The sequence below is a fragment of the Lemur catta genome, chromosome 21 (assembly GCF_020740605.2).
Source record: "Lemur catta isolate mLemCat1 chromosome 21, mLemCat1.pri, whole genome shotgun sequence".
Lineage (NCBI taxonomy): Eukaryota > Metazoa > Chordata > Mammalia > Primates > Lemuridae > Lemur > Lemur catta.
In genome coordinates, this window is record NC_059148.1 from 9,537,471 (window position 1) to 9,559,230 (window position 21,760).

Sequence of the window (21,760 nt, forward strand, 5' to 3'; positions counted from 1 at the left end):
CTTTGCCCACTTTTTGATAGGGTTGTTTGATTTTTTCTTGCTGATTTTCCTGAGTTCTAAATAGATTCTTGTTATCAGTCCTTTATCTGATGTGCAATATGCGAAAATTTTTTCCCATTCTGTAGGTTGTCTGTTTACTCTCGTGACTGTTTCTTTGGTTGTGCAGAAGCTTTTTAATTTGATCAAGTCCCATTTATTTATTTTTGTTGTTGCTGTGATTGCCTTAGGGGTCTTCTTCATAAATTCTTTGCCTAGGCCAATGTCTGTGAGAGTCTTTCCTACATTTTCTTCTAGAATTCTAATAGTTTCCCACCTAAGGTTTAAGTCTGTTATCCACCGTGATTTGATTTTTGTGAGAGGTGAAAGCTGTGGGTCCTGTTTTAGTCTTTTACATGTGTCTATCCGGTTTTCCCAACACCATTTATTAAATAAGCAATCTTTTCCCCAGAGTATGTTTTTGTCTGCTTTGTCAAAGATTAGATGGCTATATGAGGATGGTTTTATATTTGGATTTTCTGTTCTGTTCCACTGGTCTGTGTCCCTGCACTTGTGTCAATACCAAGCAGTTTTAATAATCACAGCTTTGTAGTATAGTTTGAAGTCTGGCAAATTAATACCTCCCATTTTGTTTTTGTTGCTTAAAATTGCTTTTGCTAAACGGGGTCTTCTCTGGTTCCATACAAAGCATAAAATTATTTTTTGTATATCTGTGAAAAATGGTGTTGGTTATTTAATAGGGATGGCATTGAATCTGTAGATCACTTTGGGCAGTATAGACATTTTAACAATGTTGATTCTTCCGATCCACGAGCATGGTACGGTTTTCCACCTATTTACATGCTCTGCGATTTCCTTCCTCAGTGTTTCGTAGTTCTCCCTATAGAGGTCCTTTGCCTCCTTAATTAAATATATTCCTAGGTATTTTATTTTCTTTGTTACTATTTTGAAGGGTATTGAGTCCTTAATTTGGTTCTCCGTTTGACTGTTATTGGCATATATGAATGCTTCTGATTTGTGTGTATTGATTTTGTATCCTGAGACTTTACTGAATTCATTAATCAATCCCAGGAGTCTCTTGGTTGAATCCTGGGGTTTTCTAGATATAAAATCATATCATTAGCAGAGAGTGAGAGTTTGATCTCTTCTTTCCCTATTTGGACTCCCTTGAATCTGCTCTCTTGCCTGATAGCTCTCGCAAGGACTTCCAATACTATGTTGAAAAGTAATGGGGACAGTGGGCAGCCTTGTCTGGTTCCAGTTCGAAGTGGGAATGCTTTCAATTTTTCCCCATTCAGTATGATGTTGGCTGTGGGTTTGTCATATATGGCTTGTATCATTTTTAGATAGGCCCCTTCTATGCCTATTTTGTTAAGTGTTCTTATCATAAAAGGGTGTTGAATTTGTCAAATGCTTTTTCTGCATCTATTGAGAGGATCATATGATCTTTATTTTTGCTTCTATTTATGTGGTGAATTACATTTATAGATTTGCATATGTTAAACCACCCCTGCATCTCTGGGATGAAGCCCACTTGGTCGTGATGGATTATTTTTTTGATAAGCACTTGGATTCGATTTGCTAGGATTTTATTGAGAATTTTTGCATCTATATTCATGAGGGATATTGGTCTGTAGTTTTCTTTTTTTGTTGCATCCTTTCCTGGTTTTGGTATCAAAATTATGTTGGCTTGGTAAAATGTGTTGGGGGGAATTCCATCCTTCTCGATGTTGGAGAATAGTTTATGTAGGATGGGCACCAGTTCTTTGTAGGTATGATAAAGTTCAGGTGTGAACCCATCTACTCCAGGGCTTTTCTTTTTGGGAAGGTTTTTTATTGCTGTTTTAATTTCAGTTCTTGATATTGGTCTATTCAGGAATTCTATTTCTTCCTCGTTGAGCCTGGGAAGGCTATGTATTTCTAAAAATTTGTCCGTTTCCTCCACATTTTCCAGTTTTTCTGCATAAAGCTTCTACATGTGGCCTTTTTTATTTAGCACACTGTTAAATCATTACTTAGCTTGTAAACATTTACCCAAACTGTGGCTATAATCCTTTCAAAATAATCTGGAAAAAAGAAAAATAAAGCTTACATTTCATCACTTTTGGCTCTTAAAGATTCACAGGTGCCATTAAGAGTTTATTGTGTTTTAGAGTCATTTAATGTTATTAGAAATAATGGTGGTTTTGTTTTTGTTTTTTTCTTTCCATATGGAAAAGGTTAACATTAGAAATACTTATAGTAAAGGATTTTATCACTTTATCCAATCACTATCCCATGGTCAGCAAGTATTATTTTACAACTTGCAGGGATTTTCGAAATAACTATTGAATATAGCTATTCCATGGTTCCTTTTAGTGGCTTTGTGGTATGTGATGTGATAGTGTTTATGGAATTAACAATATCTGAAAATTTCAAAGGAACCTTGAAAGTCTATCACTGTAAATGAAAGTCTTGTCAGTCTGTCAGTCTAAGTGGATATGTGCTCAAATGTGACCAGCTCAGTTAAGACACAAAACAGCAACCTGAAGAAGGAAAAATGAAGAGAGTGTACAGTTAATGGGTTAAATTTTTATTGTTGCAATAGTCAGTTTAGTCTTATTTCTCCTGTGTATTTGTTATCATGTCTGTGATTACTTTGTTAAAAGTAAAAGTGGTCATGTGATATACTAAATGTTAATTGCTGCTTTTATATGTTTAAGTCATCCCAAACAAGTCATGTCTGTGCTACCCAGGGTTTATTGTGAATCTTTTACTGAACACTTGGATTGGGATAAAGGGCTTGTGCTGTGCACTTTTTAATGAACAAATAGAAAATGTTAGTAACAAAATGGCACCAGTTGACTTGCTTGATGCAGGGTTACCACAAACCTTCAATTTGTCAAAAACACATTATCTGCGAAGCTCAATAAAGTAAAGCACAGTAAATTGAAGTACGCCTGTCATGGAGGATGTAGTATGTGATGGGCATGTGCAGTGGAGGCCACATCTCAGAGGGGTAGGGGTCAGGGTGGAAAAATGGCACCACCCTTCCACCATAGGAGGATTCAGTGAGAAGTCTCCATCTATGAACCAGAGAGCAGATCGTCACCAGATACTGAATCTGCCAGCACCTTAACCGTGGACTTCCTAGCCTCCAAAAGTATGAGAAATTTAAATAGACAAGCAAAATGCCACTGCCCGTGATAAATGGGACTGAGGAAATCCCATGAACTGAGATAGGAACGCTTCTCTTCATACTGGAGTGCTGCAGTCCGTGGTGTCTGCAAAGCCATCAGTGAGCCACTTTTCTGCAGGGTACTTTTGTCTGATTTTTGAAGCTTGTCTTGTCCTTCGAGAGCCGTCCTATGAATGCTGGATGCTGATCTTGGAGAAAGATTTGACTGAAAAGTTAAATGTGTCCTCCAGTTTCTTCTTTCTAGCGCCTACTCTTTGTTATGGAATGGTACCGTTATTGACTATTCTGTCCTTAGAAATGTGGATGCAGGTCTCAGCTGCCTCATCTCTAAAGTGTGGTTGCAAATTTGTCCTGCACAGGAAGCACTTCGCTTTCTGCTTGACTCTTAACCCCACATGGAGGGCATGACTGAAAAATAGATGAACTGCCTAGATACCACTCATCTACTCCCTCGCTCCTTCCTTTGTGGAGCCCAGACACAGGGCTACAAAGATGAATAAGACAGGACTGCTACCCTTGAGGAGTTTACAGGGTAGTGGGAGGGACAGACCCAGAGACAGAGTGATTCCAGTGCAGAGGTGAGGGTGTGTAGAGGGGAAATTTAGAAAGAACAGTCTCTTGCTTTATTAAGTCAGTGTAAGATTTTTAGTTTTAAGAAGATATTTTATTTTTATGTCTTAGGTAAAGGCCAGTTTTGAGGTAGCAGTTACCAGTAGAGGGGATTATACAGTATGTGTTGCAGAGCCTGCACGGTCTTCCCAGTGTGTACTTCTTAATTTTGCTACTGGGAATTTGGGGGAGCTGAGGAAGAGTGTTAATGATGGGGCAGAATTGGGGGACAATGGCTAGTGTCATGGGTTTAATGTACATGATGGGTCATTTTAGGTTTTTAGGTTCCCCTTGATGGAAAGTGGAAACTCGTGAGTATGCCTCAGTTTCAGTAGGTGTCTGTGTCCAGCCCTCAAGACCTCCATTAAAAAGCAGTGCCAAGCATAAAGCTTGGGTTCTGCTGCAGACCAGCTGGGTAACCCGAGACAAATCATCTGACATGGCAAGCCTGAGGTGCCTCATCTATAAAATGGGAGCTGGTCTCTGTGAGTTTATGAATAGTGCAATGCTTGGATATTGAGTAGCTTTTTGGTAGTACTGTTATTAGAGAGTTGGACATAATGTTTTCTCGTTCTCTGGAGCGATCTTGATGGTGCAAAAGTGATAGCCCAACCACCTGGACAAATACAGTTTATTCCATGGCCTTCAGCAAACCTGTCAGGGCCCTTGCAAGGCACCAGATATGGCTCTTAGCTCAAGGAGCTCACAACTGTGTGTGTCCTAGGGAAGCCAGGGTGAGAAGCAGGAGATTCTTTGCTGAGGCAGGTCACTTTTTGCTGTGCTGGAAAGAGCAGTGGGGCCTGGAGTTCTATTTTTGTCCCTTTCTAGCATTGTGACTTTGGGCAAATCAGCCAGTCTCCCTAAGTCTCAGTTTCCTATTCTGGAAAATGGGGATGATAATGCCCATCTTGTAAGGCTGCTTTAAATTCAAGTGAGATTACATGAATGTGCTTTATAAATGTCTGGGGTGGTCTAGAGAGTTGGAAAGGTACAAGGTACTCTTTTCTTTAGGTTGTTAAAGTTATTAACACAGGTGCCCTTTCAGTGGGGAGAGTTGCCTTGAGTTTTAACATGGAACAATTTTGAAAATAATTAGGAAGCCTGATAAATACTGTGGGCTCCTTGAGGGTCTTCAGCCCTGCTGATCAGAGTACTCAGGGAGCTTTGCTTCAAGGAGTCCAGGTGCCTAATCTTTATGGAGATGGAGGAAGGAGAGGGGACAGGGACGCTCAGCATGTGGGGCTAGAAACTCCACTCTGGATTTGGAGCTCACTGTGGTTTTTTTTTTTTTCCCCCTTTGACTAGCCTGCTCATGTAATCATCCAGTCTGTCTCCAGGGGTCATCTCCTGTCACCCCTGAGATTGGACCTACACCCATGGTGGTCCTTGGAGACACAGAAGGAGGTGCCTCAGGGGAAGGCACGGGCCTATCCTGCACAATCCTGGTGGCAGCTGGGTGCTTTCCTGCAAGGAGTCACCAAGGCAGGGAGCAGGCAGGCTTTCTTCCTTCAGGAGTGGGCCAGTCTGGGCACAGTGGCTGTACTGATGCTCTCCCACCTGCACACGTGGACCCTGCCACCACCACGTGGAGACCTGATCCCTCAGCCATCCCTGGACCCTCCTCTTGTTGTCCCCACAAGGATTCAGTTGGCATCTGGGAAGACTTGCCACGACCTGGAGCTCTGAGGAAAGTGGGTTGAGAGGCCTGTGGCTAGGTATGAGTGCCACCCTCTGACTTCTCTCCTGCCCCTGTGGGGGGCTTGGGGGCAGAGACAAGGCCAGTGGATTGGTTATGGTGTGGGTGTGACATGGGGAATCCCAGCTGAGCCTGCTGGTCTCTGGCTAGAGGAGCTCTGAGTATAGTCAGGCCATTGTCCGCATTTTATACACAAGGACACCAAGGCTGGTAATGGATCAGGGTCTCAGGCATCTCGAGACACAGCCCAGCCACTCTCTGAAATCTTCCCGTTCCAAATCCAGTGCCCTTTCAGTTTTCCCTTCTTATAACCCCAGGTCTATGTAGGATAGCCAATTTTTATTAAAATACTAAGGTAGTGGTGAAAAAAGTCAACCAGTGAGTAGTTATTAAGTGGTTACTGCATAGTTACTAAGTTACCGCTCTGTAAGTGAAGGCAGCAATTCAGTGGAGGCTGTGTTATGCCCAGTGGGATTGGAGGTCTTCTGGGATTCAGCACACAGAGCTGGTGGCTGAGCAGGAGAGAGGCTGCAAAGTGGGGGCTTGAGAGGCACCCCCACTTCTTCTGATCCCCAGTGGGCTCCATGGCTGGCCCCCGGGGCTGTGGGCTCTGTCTGCTGAGTCATCAGGGAGTGGCTTGAGCTGCTGGTCTGGCTGTGGGCTGTTGGCCTGCCTGGGGGATTATCAGGGTCTTGCAGAGACTTTATTGGGACAAACATCTTTGAGCTTTGAAAATACATTCAACTTTGATCCTAATTGGAAACTCTTTATTGATTGTTGATTACGTTTTTTTAAAGAAGTGTGGTAAAATATACAAACAAAATTTACCATTTTACCCATTTTTTAAGTGAACAGCTAAGTGATATTAAGTTTACATTCACATTGTGGTGTTACCATCACTATCCATCTCCAGAACTCTTTGCATCTTGTAAGACTGAAACTTTGTACCCATTAAACAGTCACTCCCCATTGTCCCCTCCGCCAGGCCCTGGCAACCACCATTCTACTTTCTGTCCCTGTGACTTTGCCTATTCTAGGTTCCTCCTATAAATGGAATCATACAATGTTTGTCCTTTTGTGTCTGGCTTATTTTACTCAGTGTAATGTCTTTGAGGTTCTTCCATGTTATAGCATGTATCAGAACTTTATTCCTTTTTATGATTGATAATATTCCCTGATGGACATACTTCATTTTCTTTTTTTTTCATTTCAGCTCATCATGGGGGTACATAAGGTCAGGTTATATACATTGTCCATGTCCCGCCCATCCCCCTGAGTCAGAGCCTCAAGCGTGTCCATTCCCCACACAGTGCACTTGGCACTCACCATGTAGTCATACCTCCATCCCCTCCCCCCACCCCCCACCTCCCCGAGTCAGCACCTTCAAGCATGACCATTCCCCAGATGGTGCGCAACGCACTCATCATGTAGGCATACACCCATCCCCTCCCCCCACTCCCCGTCTCAGTCTGATATCCAATTGGTATCCTTCCCCAATGTGCATTTAGGTGATGATCAGGGAAACCAATTTTCTGGTGATCCATTCATCAGTTGATGGACATGTGGGTTGTTTCTACCTTTTGGCTGTTAATGAATAATGCTGCTGTGAACATTCATGAACAAGTTTGGATATGGACATGTTTCCATTTCTCTTGGGTAGAGCCATAGTAGTGGAATTTCTAGGTTACATGCTAGCTCTGTTTAATGTTTTGAGGAACTGCCAGAGTGTTTTCCGCAGGGGCTGCACCATTTTACATTCCCAGCAACAATGTATGAGGTTCTGATTTCTCCACATCTTGCCGATCCTGTCATCTTTTGCACCCTTCAAACTGCTCTGGCTACCTCTGATTATTTTTTCCCATTATATTTCTAAAACATAGGTGAAACATTTCATTTTCCTAAAGCCCACAGCAGCTCCCTGGTGGCTGCAGATAGAGTTTAGGGCTCAGGGCCTCTGTGCTTGGGCCTCAACTACCTTTCGTCCTCCAAGCACATCACTACTCCAAGGCCTTGTCTCCTACTTTCCCCATCACACCACACTCTCCCTGCCTCTTTGTTTCACTACTGGCTTCCGCTGCAGTGCATTCCGTTCCTCAAGCCTTAATGCAGGGCTTACTCCTTCGCCTTCCTTAATCCCTTTGAATGAATTGTTCTCTGCCCTTAGATGTTGCCTGTGTTTCTCTTTATATTATTCAGCTTTTGTAAAAAATAACTGTTTATAGGCCTGTTAACTCTGCTGAGCAGAGAACCCTGGGGGCAGGAGTTGTTCTCACTCTTTTGTGTGCCTGGCACCTGGTACCTTGCCCACAGTGGTAGATGCCCTGGTGAGGGACCAAGGGGCTCCCTGTGTGATAGACCACACCACTGTCTCAAGGCAGTTCTATTCACCAGCCTGTGTACATGGAGCCCAGGGAGGGACTGGTCCCCAGTGGGCCCCTGGCGCTGTGACATTCCTGGCTCTTCATGGGCCCTGTCTCAGACTGTCCTGTTTCCTCTCTAGGAGATCTGTGGACTGGTGCAACCATCGCCCGTGATAGGAGTGATGCTGCGTGGCAGTGCTGAGTCTCTCTGAATATGGTAAGGATGGATGCCTGCCTATTGTGCTGCTTTCTTTCGTTACTTTACTCCTAGGGGTGAGGGGCATTTTCCTGGTGGACTCTGAAGGCTCTCATTATGGAGCAGCCTTCTTCCCGGGAGGGCTGTTGGCACATTTGAGGGTGTGAATGCCTGACGGGCAGTTGAAGTGGCTTGCAGGGCCTTGTCACAGCTGCTGGAAAGGCACAAAGTTAGCATATTTCCTTGGAATCTGTTATTCCAATATGTGGGTCTTCCATCATGTTGAGCTGTTGCTGAAGTGTCCCCAGCCTCTGTTCCTTTTGCAGTGGACAATATCCAGGAAATGCTCCCTGCACAGATTGGCATGGCCCTCTCCCAACATGTCCTAATCCTTTTTTCCCCCCTCAGTGATCATTTGTCGTTTACTGCCAACATTCTGATAGGGCCATAGCGTTTCCAGGTAGAACAGATTATATGCTGGGGCAGAACTGTACTCATCTGCACATGGTTGAAGAGATGAGTGACATTTCAACTGAAAGTAACTCGTTTCTTCCTCCAAACCCCTGTTTCTAGATTCGAATTGCAGCCTTAAATGCCAGCTCCACCGTTGAGGATGATCATGAAGGAAGCTTTAAAAGTCACAAGACCCAGACAAAGGAGGCCCAGGTATGTAATCCAAGGTCTTCCTCTGCGGGTAGACCTTGCTGCTTATTCTCTAGATGGAGCCTCATTTTAGATGCTATCAGATATCTCCGTAATGGGATTTTAGGGGAAATTTCTGAAAGATCCCTAGCTCTCCATCTCATGTTAAACCTGTTTCACTTAGGAGACAGTCATAGTGAAGAGAAATTATATCTATTCTGTCAGTTCAGCCCTGGTGCCCACTTTTCCAGCTGGTGCCAGCTTTCCACGCAGCCCGTTCTTTGTGCAGGCCTTGGGCATTGGTGTGCCCAGGGAATGGTAGAGTATTAATGGGAGCTGGTGCTTTGAGGTTCCTTACTGCATGTCCCTCACTGTACAGTGTGATGAGACCCTTGAGGGGAGCTGCCTTGCCTGGGATCGTGCTCCAGTGCAGTGGAGAGCCAGGTCTGACTTCAGCTCCCTGGGTTCTCAGTCACTCCCCTATACCACGAGGCCTGGCATCTCTTCCATTTCAGCTTTTCTTCTTTCCATCCATCTGTCTCCACCGTGTCCTACCCTACTGTAACAAGGGTGTACTCCTGTCTTTGTTTTTCTTAGAATAAATGTATATTGGCCCTCCGCCTGTCCCCATCCTGCATTTTATGGGGAGAAATCAGGACAGTTCCAGAGCTCTCTCAGAAGTCAGCTGTTCCTGTTCTGCAGAGAATGTCAGTGGCGTGCAGCCTGCTCAGTATCCCCTCCCTCCCAGAGGAGATTGTCATCCTCCCAGGCAGTGATCAGGTTAGGGCAGAATGGCTGGTAGGAAGCAATGGAAACCATTCACACTGAACTTTTATTTATTTATTTTCTATTTTTTAGAGATGGAGGATCTCGCTCGGTCATCCAGGCTGGAGTGTGGTGGCACAATCATAGCTCACTGCAGCCTTGAACTCCTGGGCTCAAATGATCCTCCTTCCTCAGCCTCCTGAGTAGCTAGGACTATAGGCATGCACCACCACACCAGCTAATTTTTAATTTTTTTTTGTAGAGACAGGGTCTTGTTATGTTGCCCAGGCTAGTCTCGAACTCCAGGCTTCAATCAATCCTCCCACCTTGGCCTCCCAAAGTGCTGGGATTACAGGTGTGAGCCACTGCAACCAGCCACACTGAACTTTTTACTCACAACATTTCTGACATCAAATGTTTGGGGTATTTTTTTTTCCCTATACCAACCAGTTCTCCAGCTCTCAGGATAACAACTGGATGTCCTGTGATTCAGTTCAGTTAGTGTCAGACTCCACAGGTTAACAGCTCAGTCCCACAAAGACTATCCTCATTTCAGAAGCCAGTTGCCATGTGTTGAGTGCCAGGATACTCACACTTCTCTCCAACTGGGCTACAAAGTTGAGGATTCTTATGCCTTGCCCTTTTTTGTTTTGATAATTTGCTAGAATGGCTCACAGAACTCAGGAAAATGCTTTACTTACATTTACAGGTTTATTACAAAGGATACAAGTCAGGAACAGCCAAACGAAAGAGATGTTTATGGCAAGGTTCAGGGGAGGGATGTGTGAAGCTTCCATGCTCTCTCCAAGTGCCACCCTCCCAGGACCTCTGTGCGTTGTTCACCAACTCAGATGCTTTTGAACCCTGTCCTTTAGGGGTTTTTATGGAGGCTCCATTACATTGGCATGATTGATGAAACCATGGTGATTACCTCAGTCTCCAGCTCCTCTTCTTTCCCTGGAGGTCGGGAGATGGGGGAGCGGAAAGGTCCAAGCCTTTAATCACATGACTTGTTTCTCTGGCAACATTCCCATCCTGAAGCTTTCTAGAGGACCCCAGCTACCTGTCATCACATTAGCATAAACTCAGGTGTGGTTAAGGGGCTCATTATGAATAACAAAAGATGCTCCTATCACCCCATTACTCCGGAAACTCCAAGGGTTTTAGAAGCTCTTGTCAGAAACCAGGGACAAAGACCAAATATATACATTTCTTATGATGCCACACACACTCTCTAGGATTCTCCGGTTTCTCTGGCCGATGTAGCCACTCTTAGCTTCACCCAGAATGTACCAGCTAGGCTCACATCTTGGCAGTGCTCTCTTGTGTTTTCTTCACTGTCGCTTGGACTCGGTGGTGCTTGCATCGCTCGTGTCTCTTCTCCCTGTGATGAGCTCCTGGCAAGTTGGAGTATTAGGGTTTTTTTCACTCAGAAGGTATAGCTGACAGTTAACACGGCCATGACTACAGCCCCCCTTATACACATTTTTGGCTTAAGAAAGACAAACCTGTGTGCTGCATGAAAACATCTCTTGTCGTGGTTTGCAGGAAGCAGAGGCTTTTGCCTTGTACCATAAGGCCCTGGATCTGCAGAAACATGACCGGTTTGAGGAGTCTGCCAAAGCCTACCATGAGCTCCTGGAGGCGCGCCTGCTGCGGGAGGTGAGGTGCCAGCAGGCCGGGCGGGGTGCTGTGGGGGTCAGCACGTGGACTCTGGGACCACGTAGCCTGGGCATTTCTTGGCTGGGTAACCTTAGACACATCATTTCACCTCTCTCCCCCTCGTTCCCCCTTGTAGAGTACCTGCCTCACTGAGTTGTTATGAGGGTTGAGTGAATTTAAGCGCTCAGGAAGTGCCACCTATCATCATTACTTAATCCTCACAGCCACTCTGCCAAGTAGGTGGAGGTGTTGTCCCCGTTTTACAGATGTGGAAACAGGCTTAGTGAGGTGTTGATGGCTCAAAGCCACCTAAGGAAGTGAAGCATTAGAACCAGGATTGGAGTCCATGGTGTTCTGATGCCTAATGATCTTGTTGGCAGCACATTTTGGTAAATGCCATTTTTTTTTTTTTTTTTTTTTGAGACAGTCTCACTCTGTTGCCTGGGCTAGAGTGCTGTAGCATCAGTCTAGCCCACAGCAACCTGAAATTCCTTGGCTCAAGCGATCCTCTTGCCTCCCGAGTAGCTAGGACTATAGGCTTGCACCACCACACCTGGCTAATTTTTACTCTTTTTAGTAGAGACAGGGTCTCACTCTAGCTCAGGCTGGTCTCCAACTCCTGAGCCCAAGCCATCCTCTTGCCTCGGCCTCCCAGGGTGCTAAGATTACAGGTGTGAGCCACTACGCCTGGCTGGTAAATGCCATTTGAGTGACAGACAAAGAGCTTGGGGAGTTTGTGTAAGCATGTCATGGACTTTGGAATGTAGTCAGAGAGAAGGGTTGGGGACAGCAGGAATGGCAGAGAGGGGCGAGCAGGGCAGGACCTGGTCCCCGCATGGGGACCGTGCTAGAGTGGTGAGTAAATTAAGCATGGAGTTGGCTGGGTCATGGAAATGTCACCTGAAGGTCTGGGAATTACTTAAACTGACATTGATTTAGGAAGACCCCAATTTCATTAGGAGGAAAGGCTTTTGTTGTCAAGTACCCAACACAGATGATGGGCATTAAGGAAGCAGACAGACTCCACAGGCGTTCTCTGGACCGCACAGTCCTTCAGGTGAGCAGTCTCCTACATGGCTAGGAAGGCAGACGCTTGTGTCTTAAGTTCCACCCCTGGATGACTTCTGCCACTGATCAGACAGACTGCTAACTGCGTTCTAATTGTGTGCAGAAAGCATCTATTCCTTCTCTCATTTCCTCATATTCCTAATTGCATAGCTTGTCAAGAATCTTTGATTACTGGTTAGAATGACTTGGAATTAGGGTCATGGGAATTGTGACCTGTCCCTGCCCCTCATTAGTATGAATGGAGTGAGGGCCCAGAGAGGGAAAAATAATTTATTCTATATTTGCTGAACTTTGGTTATGGGCCAGGTGCTAGGCATGTTTCAGGAATGGGTCTTCCCTCTCAGCCCATGGTAGACGGGGCCTCGGAGAAGCGAACAGGCAGGCATGGCACTGAGCAGGCACTTTAATTACAGAGCGCATGCTGGGTGAGCCCAGCACCCAGCAGGTGCGAGGCAAGAAGCCTTTGACCTAAGGGCACTGGCCAGGTGTCAGGCTTGTTGCTGTGGGTATGTGCATCTTTCTCTGTTCAGCAGATTGCTTTCAGCCTCAAAGGTTATTTTAACACCTCCCCCTCATGCTTATAAAACTAAAATATGCTCATTGTAAACAATAGAAAAGTATAGAAAAGTTTCTTTTTACACTCATATGCCATTGATTGGTGTACTTATTATTAAACTAAATTATGTTATTACAGTCTCACAGACGATTGGCATGAACAGGCCCTGGACCACAGCTGACTCCTAAGAAGTGTTCAGCCTGGGTGGTGGGCATCCTGGAAGGCTTGTTAGGGCGAGTCTTTCAGGGAGGGTGGGGGGTGGTGCTGAATATCGGTGGTCAGTTAGGTGGAGGTTAGTTAAGAGCTTCCACTGTTAGTGCACATGTATTGCTGACAGTTTAGTCTGCAGTAGACTTGCACAGCCTGTGTAAACTTGTTCACATTATTTTTTGAAGAATTATGTACCTGGAAGGGCAAAGGTACCTGGGATCCTGCCCTGGTTAGCTGGTTCTTGCAGACATTTTTGTGGCATAAGCTGTACAACAGTAAAATATGACTGAATGGGGCTTGATTTGAGCTTTTTGGTCTTCTTGATGGAATTCCTCAAAAGCTCCAAAAATAGGTAGATTCTTGGATTAGCCAGTGGATGCTTCCTGAGGGTGGCATGTCCTTGGGTCTTGCCTGTTCTAAACATAAAGATCAATGTGTGGAAGCCACTTGTCCCAGTAAATATCCTCTTTGTGCCAGTAAAATTTTCCTTTTAGAAATGTTTTTCTCTTTGTCCTGTGGTTAGACCAATAGTTTTCTAATCAGTAGTTTGTTTTGTTTTGTTATTTAAATAAGGTTTTGTTTCTTTTAATTTCCTTTCCTTTCCTTTCCTTTCCTTTCCTTTCCTTTCCTTTCCTTTCCTTTCCTTTCCTTTCCTTTCCTTTCCTTTCCTTTCCTTTCCTTTCCTTTTTCTTCTCTTTTCTTTTCCTTTTTTTTTTTTTTTTGTGATACGGGCTCTCATCTGTCACCCTGGGTAGAATGTAGTGGCGTCATCATAGCTCCCTGCAACCTCAAACTCCTGGGCTCAAGCTATCCTCTTCCTGAGTAGCTGGGACTACAGGCACACACCACCTTACCAATCAACTCCAAAGTTATCAGAAGAAATAAATAATAAATATCAGTGTAGAACTAAATAAAAGAGAGTAAAAAATAAAAATAATTAACAAAATGAAAAGTTGGTTTTTTGAAAGATAAACAAAATTGATAAACTGCTAGTGAGACTACCAAGAAAATATCACGTAAGTCCGAAGTAAACAAAATTAGAAATGAAAAAGGAGACATTACAACGGATACCACAAAAATATAAAATGTCGTCAGAGACTATTATGAAGAACTATACACTTACAGACTAGATAGCAAAAGGAAACAGATAAATTCCTGTAAACATGCAACCTACCAAGTTTGAACCAGGAAGAAGTAGCAACCCTGAACAGAACAATAATGAAATTTAATCAGTAATAAAGTCTCCCAACAAAGAAACTCCCAGGACCAGATAGATTTACAGCCAAATTCTACCAAATGTGTGAAGAAAAACTAATACCACTGTTCCTGAAAACTATTCCCAAAAAATCACGTTCCTGCTCAATCTATGTCATTTTGTTCTAGCAGCCTGAGCGTTTTGTGGCCTACACAGGGACCAGGGTTTTCTTACATTATCACCTTCTCAGAGTGACTGCGTTAGTTAGCTCAGGCTGCTATAACAAAAACAACAGAAACTTTGTTCACAGTTCTAGAGATTAGGAAGTCCCAGACCAAAGTGCCTGCAGATTTGGTTCCTGGAGAGGACTCTCTTTCTGGCTTGCAGATGGCCGCTTCTTGTGAGTCCTCACATGGAGGACAGAGAGAAAACTCTGGTGTCTCTTCTTATCCTTCTTATACGGGCACTAATCTTATCATGGGTGGTTCACCCTCATGACCTTATCTAAATCTAATCACCTCCCAAAGTCCCCGCCTCAAAATGCCATCATGTTGGAGATTAGAGCTTCGACATGTGCGTTTCAGCAGGCCTTGAAACTGCCTTTGACTGGAGTTCTCTCCAGTTTGAAGACCTGGTAGCTTCAGCTCCAGCCTCTTCTCCCCAATCTCTTGTCCAGGTCACCCAGCCTGGGGAAGCACAACATGCTCAGATTTAGGGGGGTTGTTTCCCACAAATGCCACCTTGAGCACCCATGCCAGCACCCAGCCAGCCTTTGCTGGCACCAAAACTGTATTTTTCCCCTGACTCATCCACTACCTCTGGCTTTGCAGTTGCCACCTACACACCCAGCCCTGCAACCAATATTTACCAAATATTTGGCATCTCTGCTCAATACTGGGCAGCACAAGCCCACCCCCCTTGAGACTCATGGTTTCACCAACCCCAGTGGGCTTTGGGAGCAGAGAGGCAGCCCTAGATCTGAGCTCTGCCTTTGAAGCACTCAGCACTACAGCAGAAAGAAGAGGGGCCCCAACCACCACACAAGCTATGGGGGAAGCCTGGGCTTGAAGAGCTGGAACTCTCCTGGCCAGGACACCCCCATGGTGAGTGTGGGAACCAGCATGATGAATATCTCTGTGTTTGGAGGCACTGTTGCCCCTACTTTTAGCCACACCCTCAGGGGTCTGCCCAAGAAGAAACCCCTAATTTCAAGTCAGGGGCCCAGTATCACTGCAAGCAAGGCTGCCTCTGGGTACACGGCCAGGCCAGCCTCTGACCCTAGCAAGCCTACTTCTTTCATGGGCCCTGTGAGGAGGAACCTTGTATTTGGGGCCCCCTTGTCACTTGCCTGGCTTTCTGCTGGACACAGAACTGCTGAGCCATGTACCAGGACATCCTCCTCCCGGTGTGGCTCAACTCCCTTGGGATCCAAGAAGTAAATGCTGCACTCAAAGGAGAGCTTCCTGGAGCAGTACCCAAAGTTCTTCCTCTTCATGTTGGTCATTGTCCCTCAGCTCTCTGAGCCCACCTTTGTGCATTATCCTTGGGAGTCCCTGGGGAACATCTCTGGGGGGTGGGGCAGCTGATGTGGACCTTGTGTCACTGTCAACAGCCCAACACCATGATCCAAAGCTTCCCAACAGAATGCAGGAGGCCCCCTCACAGAAGGCCAACAGGGACCCAGGATGTGGGAGTTGTGAGGGGAGTGAGAAGTGGGAAACTGTGTTCCAGGCAGAGCGAAGAGCTGGTGCAAAAGCCCTGAGGTGCTCTGGCCTCGGCAAACTCTAAGTGAACTGTGTGACAGACGGACAGCCGGGCAGGGCAGTGGGCAGGGCACAGACCATGCAGAGCCTTGTAGGTCATTGTCAGGAGTCTGGATGTGATCCAGAAGCCCCAGGGGACCCATAAAGGGTTGCAAATTATGGAGAGATGTGGTCAGCTTTTCCCTGTAGAGCTGCACTGTGCAATATGGTAGTTGCTAGCCATGTGGTTAATTTAAATTAATTTAAATAAAACTAAAAAAATTTCAGTTCCTCATTGGGATATGTTGTGTTTCAAGTGTTCAATAGCTCCCCGTGGCTCCCCTACTGGACAGCACATGTAACGAGCGTTCCCATCATGACAGAGGGTTCTATCGACAGCACTGTGCTGGGGATCTCTGAGGGTTCTGGGTGGAAGGTGTTTTTCAGAGAAGGAGACCAGTGAGGATGGGCTCCAGTGATTCCGTGAGAGATGCTCCTGGCCAGAGCCTGGCATGGTCCCTGAACACAGTAGGTGTCCTCAGAAATGGCAGCCTGTCTGTCAGATGACCCCCAGTGATCCACACATGTGAATATCCATGTCCTATGTGATCACCTTGCAAATGAATAGGAGCTGACCTGAGTGGACAACAGGATATGGCGGAAACGGCAGTGTGTGAGTTTCAAGACTACATCATAAAAGGCACTGCAGCTTGTCCCTTGGTCTTCTGAGTCTATCAGTCTGGGTGAAGCCAGTCACCACGTCATGAGGACACTAAGTCAAAGACCCCATCGGATGAGGCACTGAGGACTCCCATCCGCAGCCAGGATCAGCTTGTCAGCCACGTGTGTGAACTGCCTTGGAGGTGGGAGTGGAGGGTCAGTCAAGCCTTCATCTGACGGCAACCTTACCAGACACCCTGAGCCAGGACCAGGCAGGTGAGCTGACCCCAGACTCTTGACCCTCAAGAGAATAGATGCAAGATGACAAAAGGTTTCAGTACTCCAAGCTTCTGTTTCTTGATTTATAGAATAGTTCTAATCAATGTCCTTGTGGGGTCACTGTCCAGATTAAATGGTGCAATGAGTGCATGAGGATGGTCAGGGCACAGCAGACCGGTGACATATGGGAACTGTTTTATTAGTTGAAAAGATGACTAGAAAACACACATGATGTGATAAATGGTGGAGCAGAGTCTTTGCATAGCTTCGGAGGCCTGGATGCGGTTTCTCAGGAATCAGGCTGTGATCCATGTGTGTAGCCTGGACTGAAAGAGCAAGTCCTCATTTGACCCTGAGACAGGAACTCTGGTCCCCAGAGGCAGAGCCCGGTGTGGTGGACAGTCTGGAACTCCCAGGAGTGCAGGGTTGTAACTCAGACTCTGTCAGACCAGGGCTCCCCACTGGCCTGGCTCCACCACCGACTGAGCTACGTGAAACTAATCAGTGAAGTCACCCTTTGAACCTCAGTGTCCTCATCTGTGAAAAGTATTGATGCCGATAGGTGGCCTGCAGTGAGTGCCGGCTACGTGCCAGATCTTATTTTAAGTAATTCACGTCCATTAACTAACTTAGTCTTCATAAAAGCCCCAGGAAGTAGGTGCTATTATATCCCCATTTTACAGATGAAGAAAGTGAGTCACAGGAAAGCTATATTGCTCACTAGAAAATGTCCGATCCAGGATTTAAACCCAGGCAGAAAGTGACACCCTGTGTCTCTCAAGGTTATGTTTGAAAAGACCAAGGACCTCTGCCTGGCTATCGAAGGTCACTGACCTGGGAAGCCCTTGGCCACCAAATCAGAGCTCTGAGTGCCCTGGGACTTCTCTGCTGCCAGGAAGCCCAGGCCACATGGGGAGGCCACCTCTAGGTCCCCCAGCCAAACCCAAATTCCAGTGCAGACCTGTGAGTGATGTCACCTCCAGATGAGTCCAGCCCCTTGGTGTGGATGCAACCCCGGCCAGCAAGGCGTCTCTGCAGCTCCCAGACACGTCAGCTAGCGGGAAAGAGCCATCTCCACTGCACATGGTCTGAGTCCCTGTCCCTGAGAACCATAAGCAAGATAAAATGGTTGTTTGATGCCACTATATTTTTGAGGGGCATTCATCTTTTAAAGAGAATTTCACAGCGAGAGCACAAGAATAACACACTTGTAGGAAATTCAAAAGGTACAAAAAGATGTGCATTAAATCTGGGTTTTCTCCCTTCCCTCTTGTGCAGCCTACCAGGTTCTGCCTCTGGAAGTAACAACTGTGAAAGTGTCTGCACATCCTCCCAGATGTATTAAATAGTAATTATACAGCGCTGGCACTGCCATGAAGCTTTCTAAGGGCTTTGCCCACATTTACTCATTTATTGTTCATCTACTGTGCACACTCAGGAGGCAGCAGGAAGGAAAGTCCCTTGCTCAGTCTACCAGTTGTCTACGAATGCCAGTCTGAACTGCTCTTGGTTTCTGCCTTTAACATGCTGTTACTCTGATCAGATGGTTTCTCATTTATTAACATGTTCCCTAATTCTTTTTCATTTTCTCCCACAATCTGGCCTTCCAAGATCTCTCTCTCTTATACATAATATCTATTTACCTATCTATCTACACAAACACCCGTGTTATGTGTGTACATGTGTGTGTGTATATATATGTACGTGTCAAACATTCCCGCATATACACACATTTTTCTATCCAGCTGGGGACCATTAAAAGTCCTCCATTTAGAACAATGTAACACAACCTGTTCCTTCCCACACGCTCTCAACCATCCCCTGAACTGGATAATTCCTAGAGAAAATCTGGCAACATCTATATTAATGGGGTTTTTATACCTCATCAGTGTCTTATTTGATTTATTAGTTCTAGAAACTTGGGAAGAACTGGCAGTGATGGAGGTTTGTACTGTAGAGTCTCATCTCTTGAAGGGCAACTAGTTTGAAACAAGGGAACCGTTTCATTTTTATCTTAATAATGTCACTTGTTTGTTGCTTTGGGGGCTTTTCCATCCCTTCCTGTACCCAATATTCATGACCAAATCATAAGAACGGGTGTGACCGGTGGTTGACTTATGAGCCTGAACACATTTTCAATGCCAGAGGTTGAGGTTATCCAAAACTCTCCATTTAGAGAATTATTAATTATATATTTTCCACCAACCAAAGGGTGAATATATGACAATCCTTTTTTGAAAAAAACGACTCAGTGATCAGCCAGTCTTTGCCATATACAATGACAAAGCAATTGCTCAGTGAGCTCACAGGGCTTGTTAACTGCAAGTACATACTCTTAGTTGCACAGGGCAAAGGGTATATACACAGGTGATAAGGGAAGGATTTATATCATTGACAACTAATGTGTCTTAGGCAAAATGAATTTTTAAAATGTGTTGTTTTTATTTACTGGCACAATTTTTAAATTACTAGATTGAGAAATGTCTGGTGAGTCAGAAATGCTATCAATGGATGGGGATGGTATTTTCAATCAAGAATGGAAGTTACTTTTATTTTTAACATGTTAGCTTTGTCCTTCTTCACCCTGAAATTTTCACTATCAACTGTATTTGGGGGGGCAGGCCTTGTCACTTTTCGTCACGTGTTTTCATAAACAGAGGATAATAATGTGTGAGTCCTAGATTGAGTTTTTGACAAATACCCACATACTCTTAAATGATACCCTTGTACATGTAAAAATACGCTTGTTAGAGAGCAGCAGTTGGACCCCATTGGGTGGCCTTTGTTCTCTCTGGAAGTTCTGTGATGACCTGTCGCCATGGTAATGTGATGATGTATATCTCCCTGACATCTCAACTGTTAATCTCAGCTGAGAAGTTGATACTTCACGGCAGTCCTACTGATCTTTCCTTTGTTCATTGGTCCAGAGTCCTTCAACATGGGAAACGTGAATTCCTGTTGGACAGGTGTGCTGACATTGACCATCAGATTGTCCTTTCTTCAGACGGGCCAGTTATTTATTTTCACTTCCCTTACTCTACTTTGTGCACAGAGTTGTAGATGTCTGATAGAGTTTTGTCTTATTTCTCAATTTATAGTGTTGATTCTTCTATCGAGTTAGTTGCTTTAAATAGTTTCCTAAATTTAGGAAACTGTACTATTTCCTAATCCAATTTTGTATACAGTCTACCAGAGAATAGGCATGGAACGGAAAACACCCACATGACCTTCATCAGATTTGGAGAATCCTGACAAAAAATATAGCAAGAGACACTAGAGGGAAGGGGAATTAAGGCCACACTGTTCTGAATGTAGCTGTCAAAATCCAAAACCAAATTTTATTACACTCTGAAACCAGAGATTTTCAAAAGAAAAGAAACTGAGATTTCATGGGGAGGTATCTAAGGGGCTGATGAGAACAGGATCGTTGGCTGTTTGGGTGCTGCCAGGAAGAGTGATGAGAAGGGACAGTGCCAAGGGGTTAGTGGAAAGGACATTTGGTAAAAAGGGAAGGAGGGCCTGTGAGGTCCTCAGGGAGGGCCCTGGGGTGGGTCCTCCAGTTTGTATCCATGGCCAGGTCCCTCTAAGAGGAGAAGGGACTCTGCCCCTACCCCTGTAAGATGGAGGGACGGATGGGGAGTGTGTGAAGAATTAGTTTGGTGTGGAAGGGTGTGAGCAGGGAGGTGCACACTCTGTGCTGGTGCAGCCACTGCTCCTCAACCAAGGCTGCTCAGGCAGCTCCTCAGGTAAGAGGTCAGGGAGACAGTGGGGTGTCACAGACTTCATTCATCAAACCACTGAGGCACCCCCCAGATGGCCACACTCCTAGTTAATTCTCATATGCTGCTCCTCCAGACTTGGCCAGCTGAAGGGGAAGTTCATTCCTGGCGTAGCCATCACATGGCAGTCGGTTTGGAACATCCAGGATTCTGAGCCAGCTTGGGAGACAAGGTGACCACTGGTCACATGGAATGGCCAACTGGCAATGGCGAGGCTCATGCCAAGGCAGCTGGCAGCGTGAAGGTGCTGGGGGAGGAGGCCACACACTGGGACTTGCCTTTCATACATCCTTTGCAGGAAACTGTCGAATTTTAGGTCAGGGTAGAATCCTAGAGGGGAGAGGCCAAGTCATGTTTTGAGCCCTTCTCTTGACTCAGCCACCTCCTCCAGGGCTTCGACCTCTCTGAAGAAAGCTTGAGGCAGGATGTGAGAAAGTGTGTGAGAACAGCCCTTGCTTCTCATTCCAGGGGATGGTGTAGAGGTCTCAGGTGTTCAGATATCTCTGTAACCTGAAAATCAACTATGATTTTGTCCCAGATCCATCACTCATCAGTGCTGTGACTTTGGGAAAGTCACTTAAAATCTCTAAATTTCACTTTCCTAAAGTGTAAATGATGGGTTGTAGCTCCTGCTATACCTGTCCCTCAGGGCTTACGTTGGGTGTCACAGAAAATCACAGATAGTCTCTGTGAGCTGGAAGGCATCACAGCCATGGAAAGGATGAAGTGAACTTCCAGCCTGCACTGCCCTGCAGCCATCCAGGCTCCCTCCCTGTATTCAACCACCACCAAGTGTCTGGCTTATCCTTTCACACATTTGATGATTGAATATTGCCGGGTGCTTATGAAGCAAGCACCTGTCATCTTAGGGCTTTACATGCATTTAATCATTTTTAAACGAATTTACATGTCCACATCTCACAGCAGGGAACTTAGGAATAGAGGGCTCTCTAACTTCCCAGGTGCATGCAGACTGCAAAGAGAATTTGAACCCAGGCCATCAGGCACCAGCCCCTGTGTTCTTGGTCACTCTGCTCTGCTGCTTTCCTACGTTACTGGGTCCACAGAAAGGGATTTGCCTACACAATTAGTCTGTTGAGTTTTCAGTGCAACCCACACTACAAGATCATCCTAAAGGCCAACTCTGGGTCAGGTGACTTTGCCAA

At 45.4% G+C, this 21,760-nt stretch overlaps 2 protein-coding genes across 2 annotated transcripts in view; both read left to right on the top strand.

Annotated features, from left to right (window-relative positions):
• Positions 1-13,723, top strand: part of LOC123625683 (calcineurin-binding protein cabin-1-like) — a 28,048-nt gene extending 14,325 nt beyond the window's left edge. Inside the window, exons 2-5 of the mRNA XM_045534198.1 lie at positions 7,981-8,057; positions 8,610-8,702; positions 10,992-11,105; positions 13,695-13,723. Of these exons, the coding sequence (XP_045390154.1) occupies positions 8,055-8,057; positions 8,610-8,702; positions 10,992-11,105; positions 13,695-13,715 (231 nt within the window). The 5' untranslated portion in view covers positions 7,981-8,054 and the 3' untranslated portion in view covers positions 13,716-13,723. The remainder of the gene's footprint in view (positions 1-7,980; positions 8,058-8,609; positions 8,703-10,991; positions 11,106-13,694) is intronic.
• A 2,529-nt stretch (positions 13,724-16,252) lies between these two features.
• The window catches only part of LOC123625964, a 40,262-nt gene continuing 34,754 nt past the window's right edge, over positions 16,253-21,760 (top strand). Inside the window, exons 1-3 of the mRNA XM_045534709.1 lie at positions 16,253-16,335; positions 20,671-20,766; positions 21,662-21,747. Of these exons, the coding sequence (XP_045390665.1) occupies positions 16,253-16,335; positions 20,671-20,766; positions 21,662-21,747 (265 nt within the window). The remainder of the gene's footprint in view (positions 16,336-20,670; positions 20,767-21,661; positions 21,748-21,760) is intronic.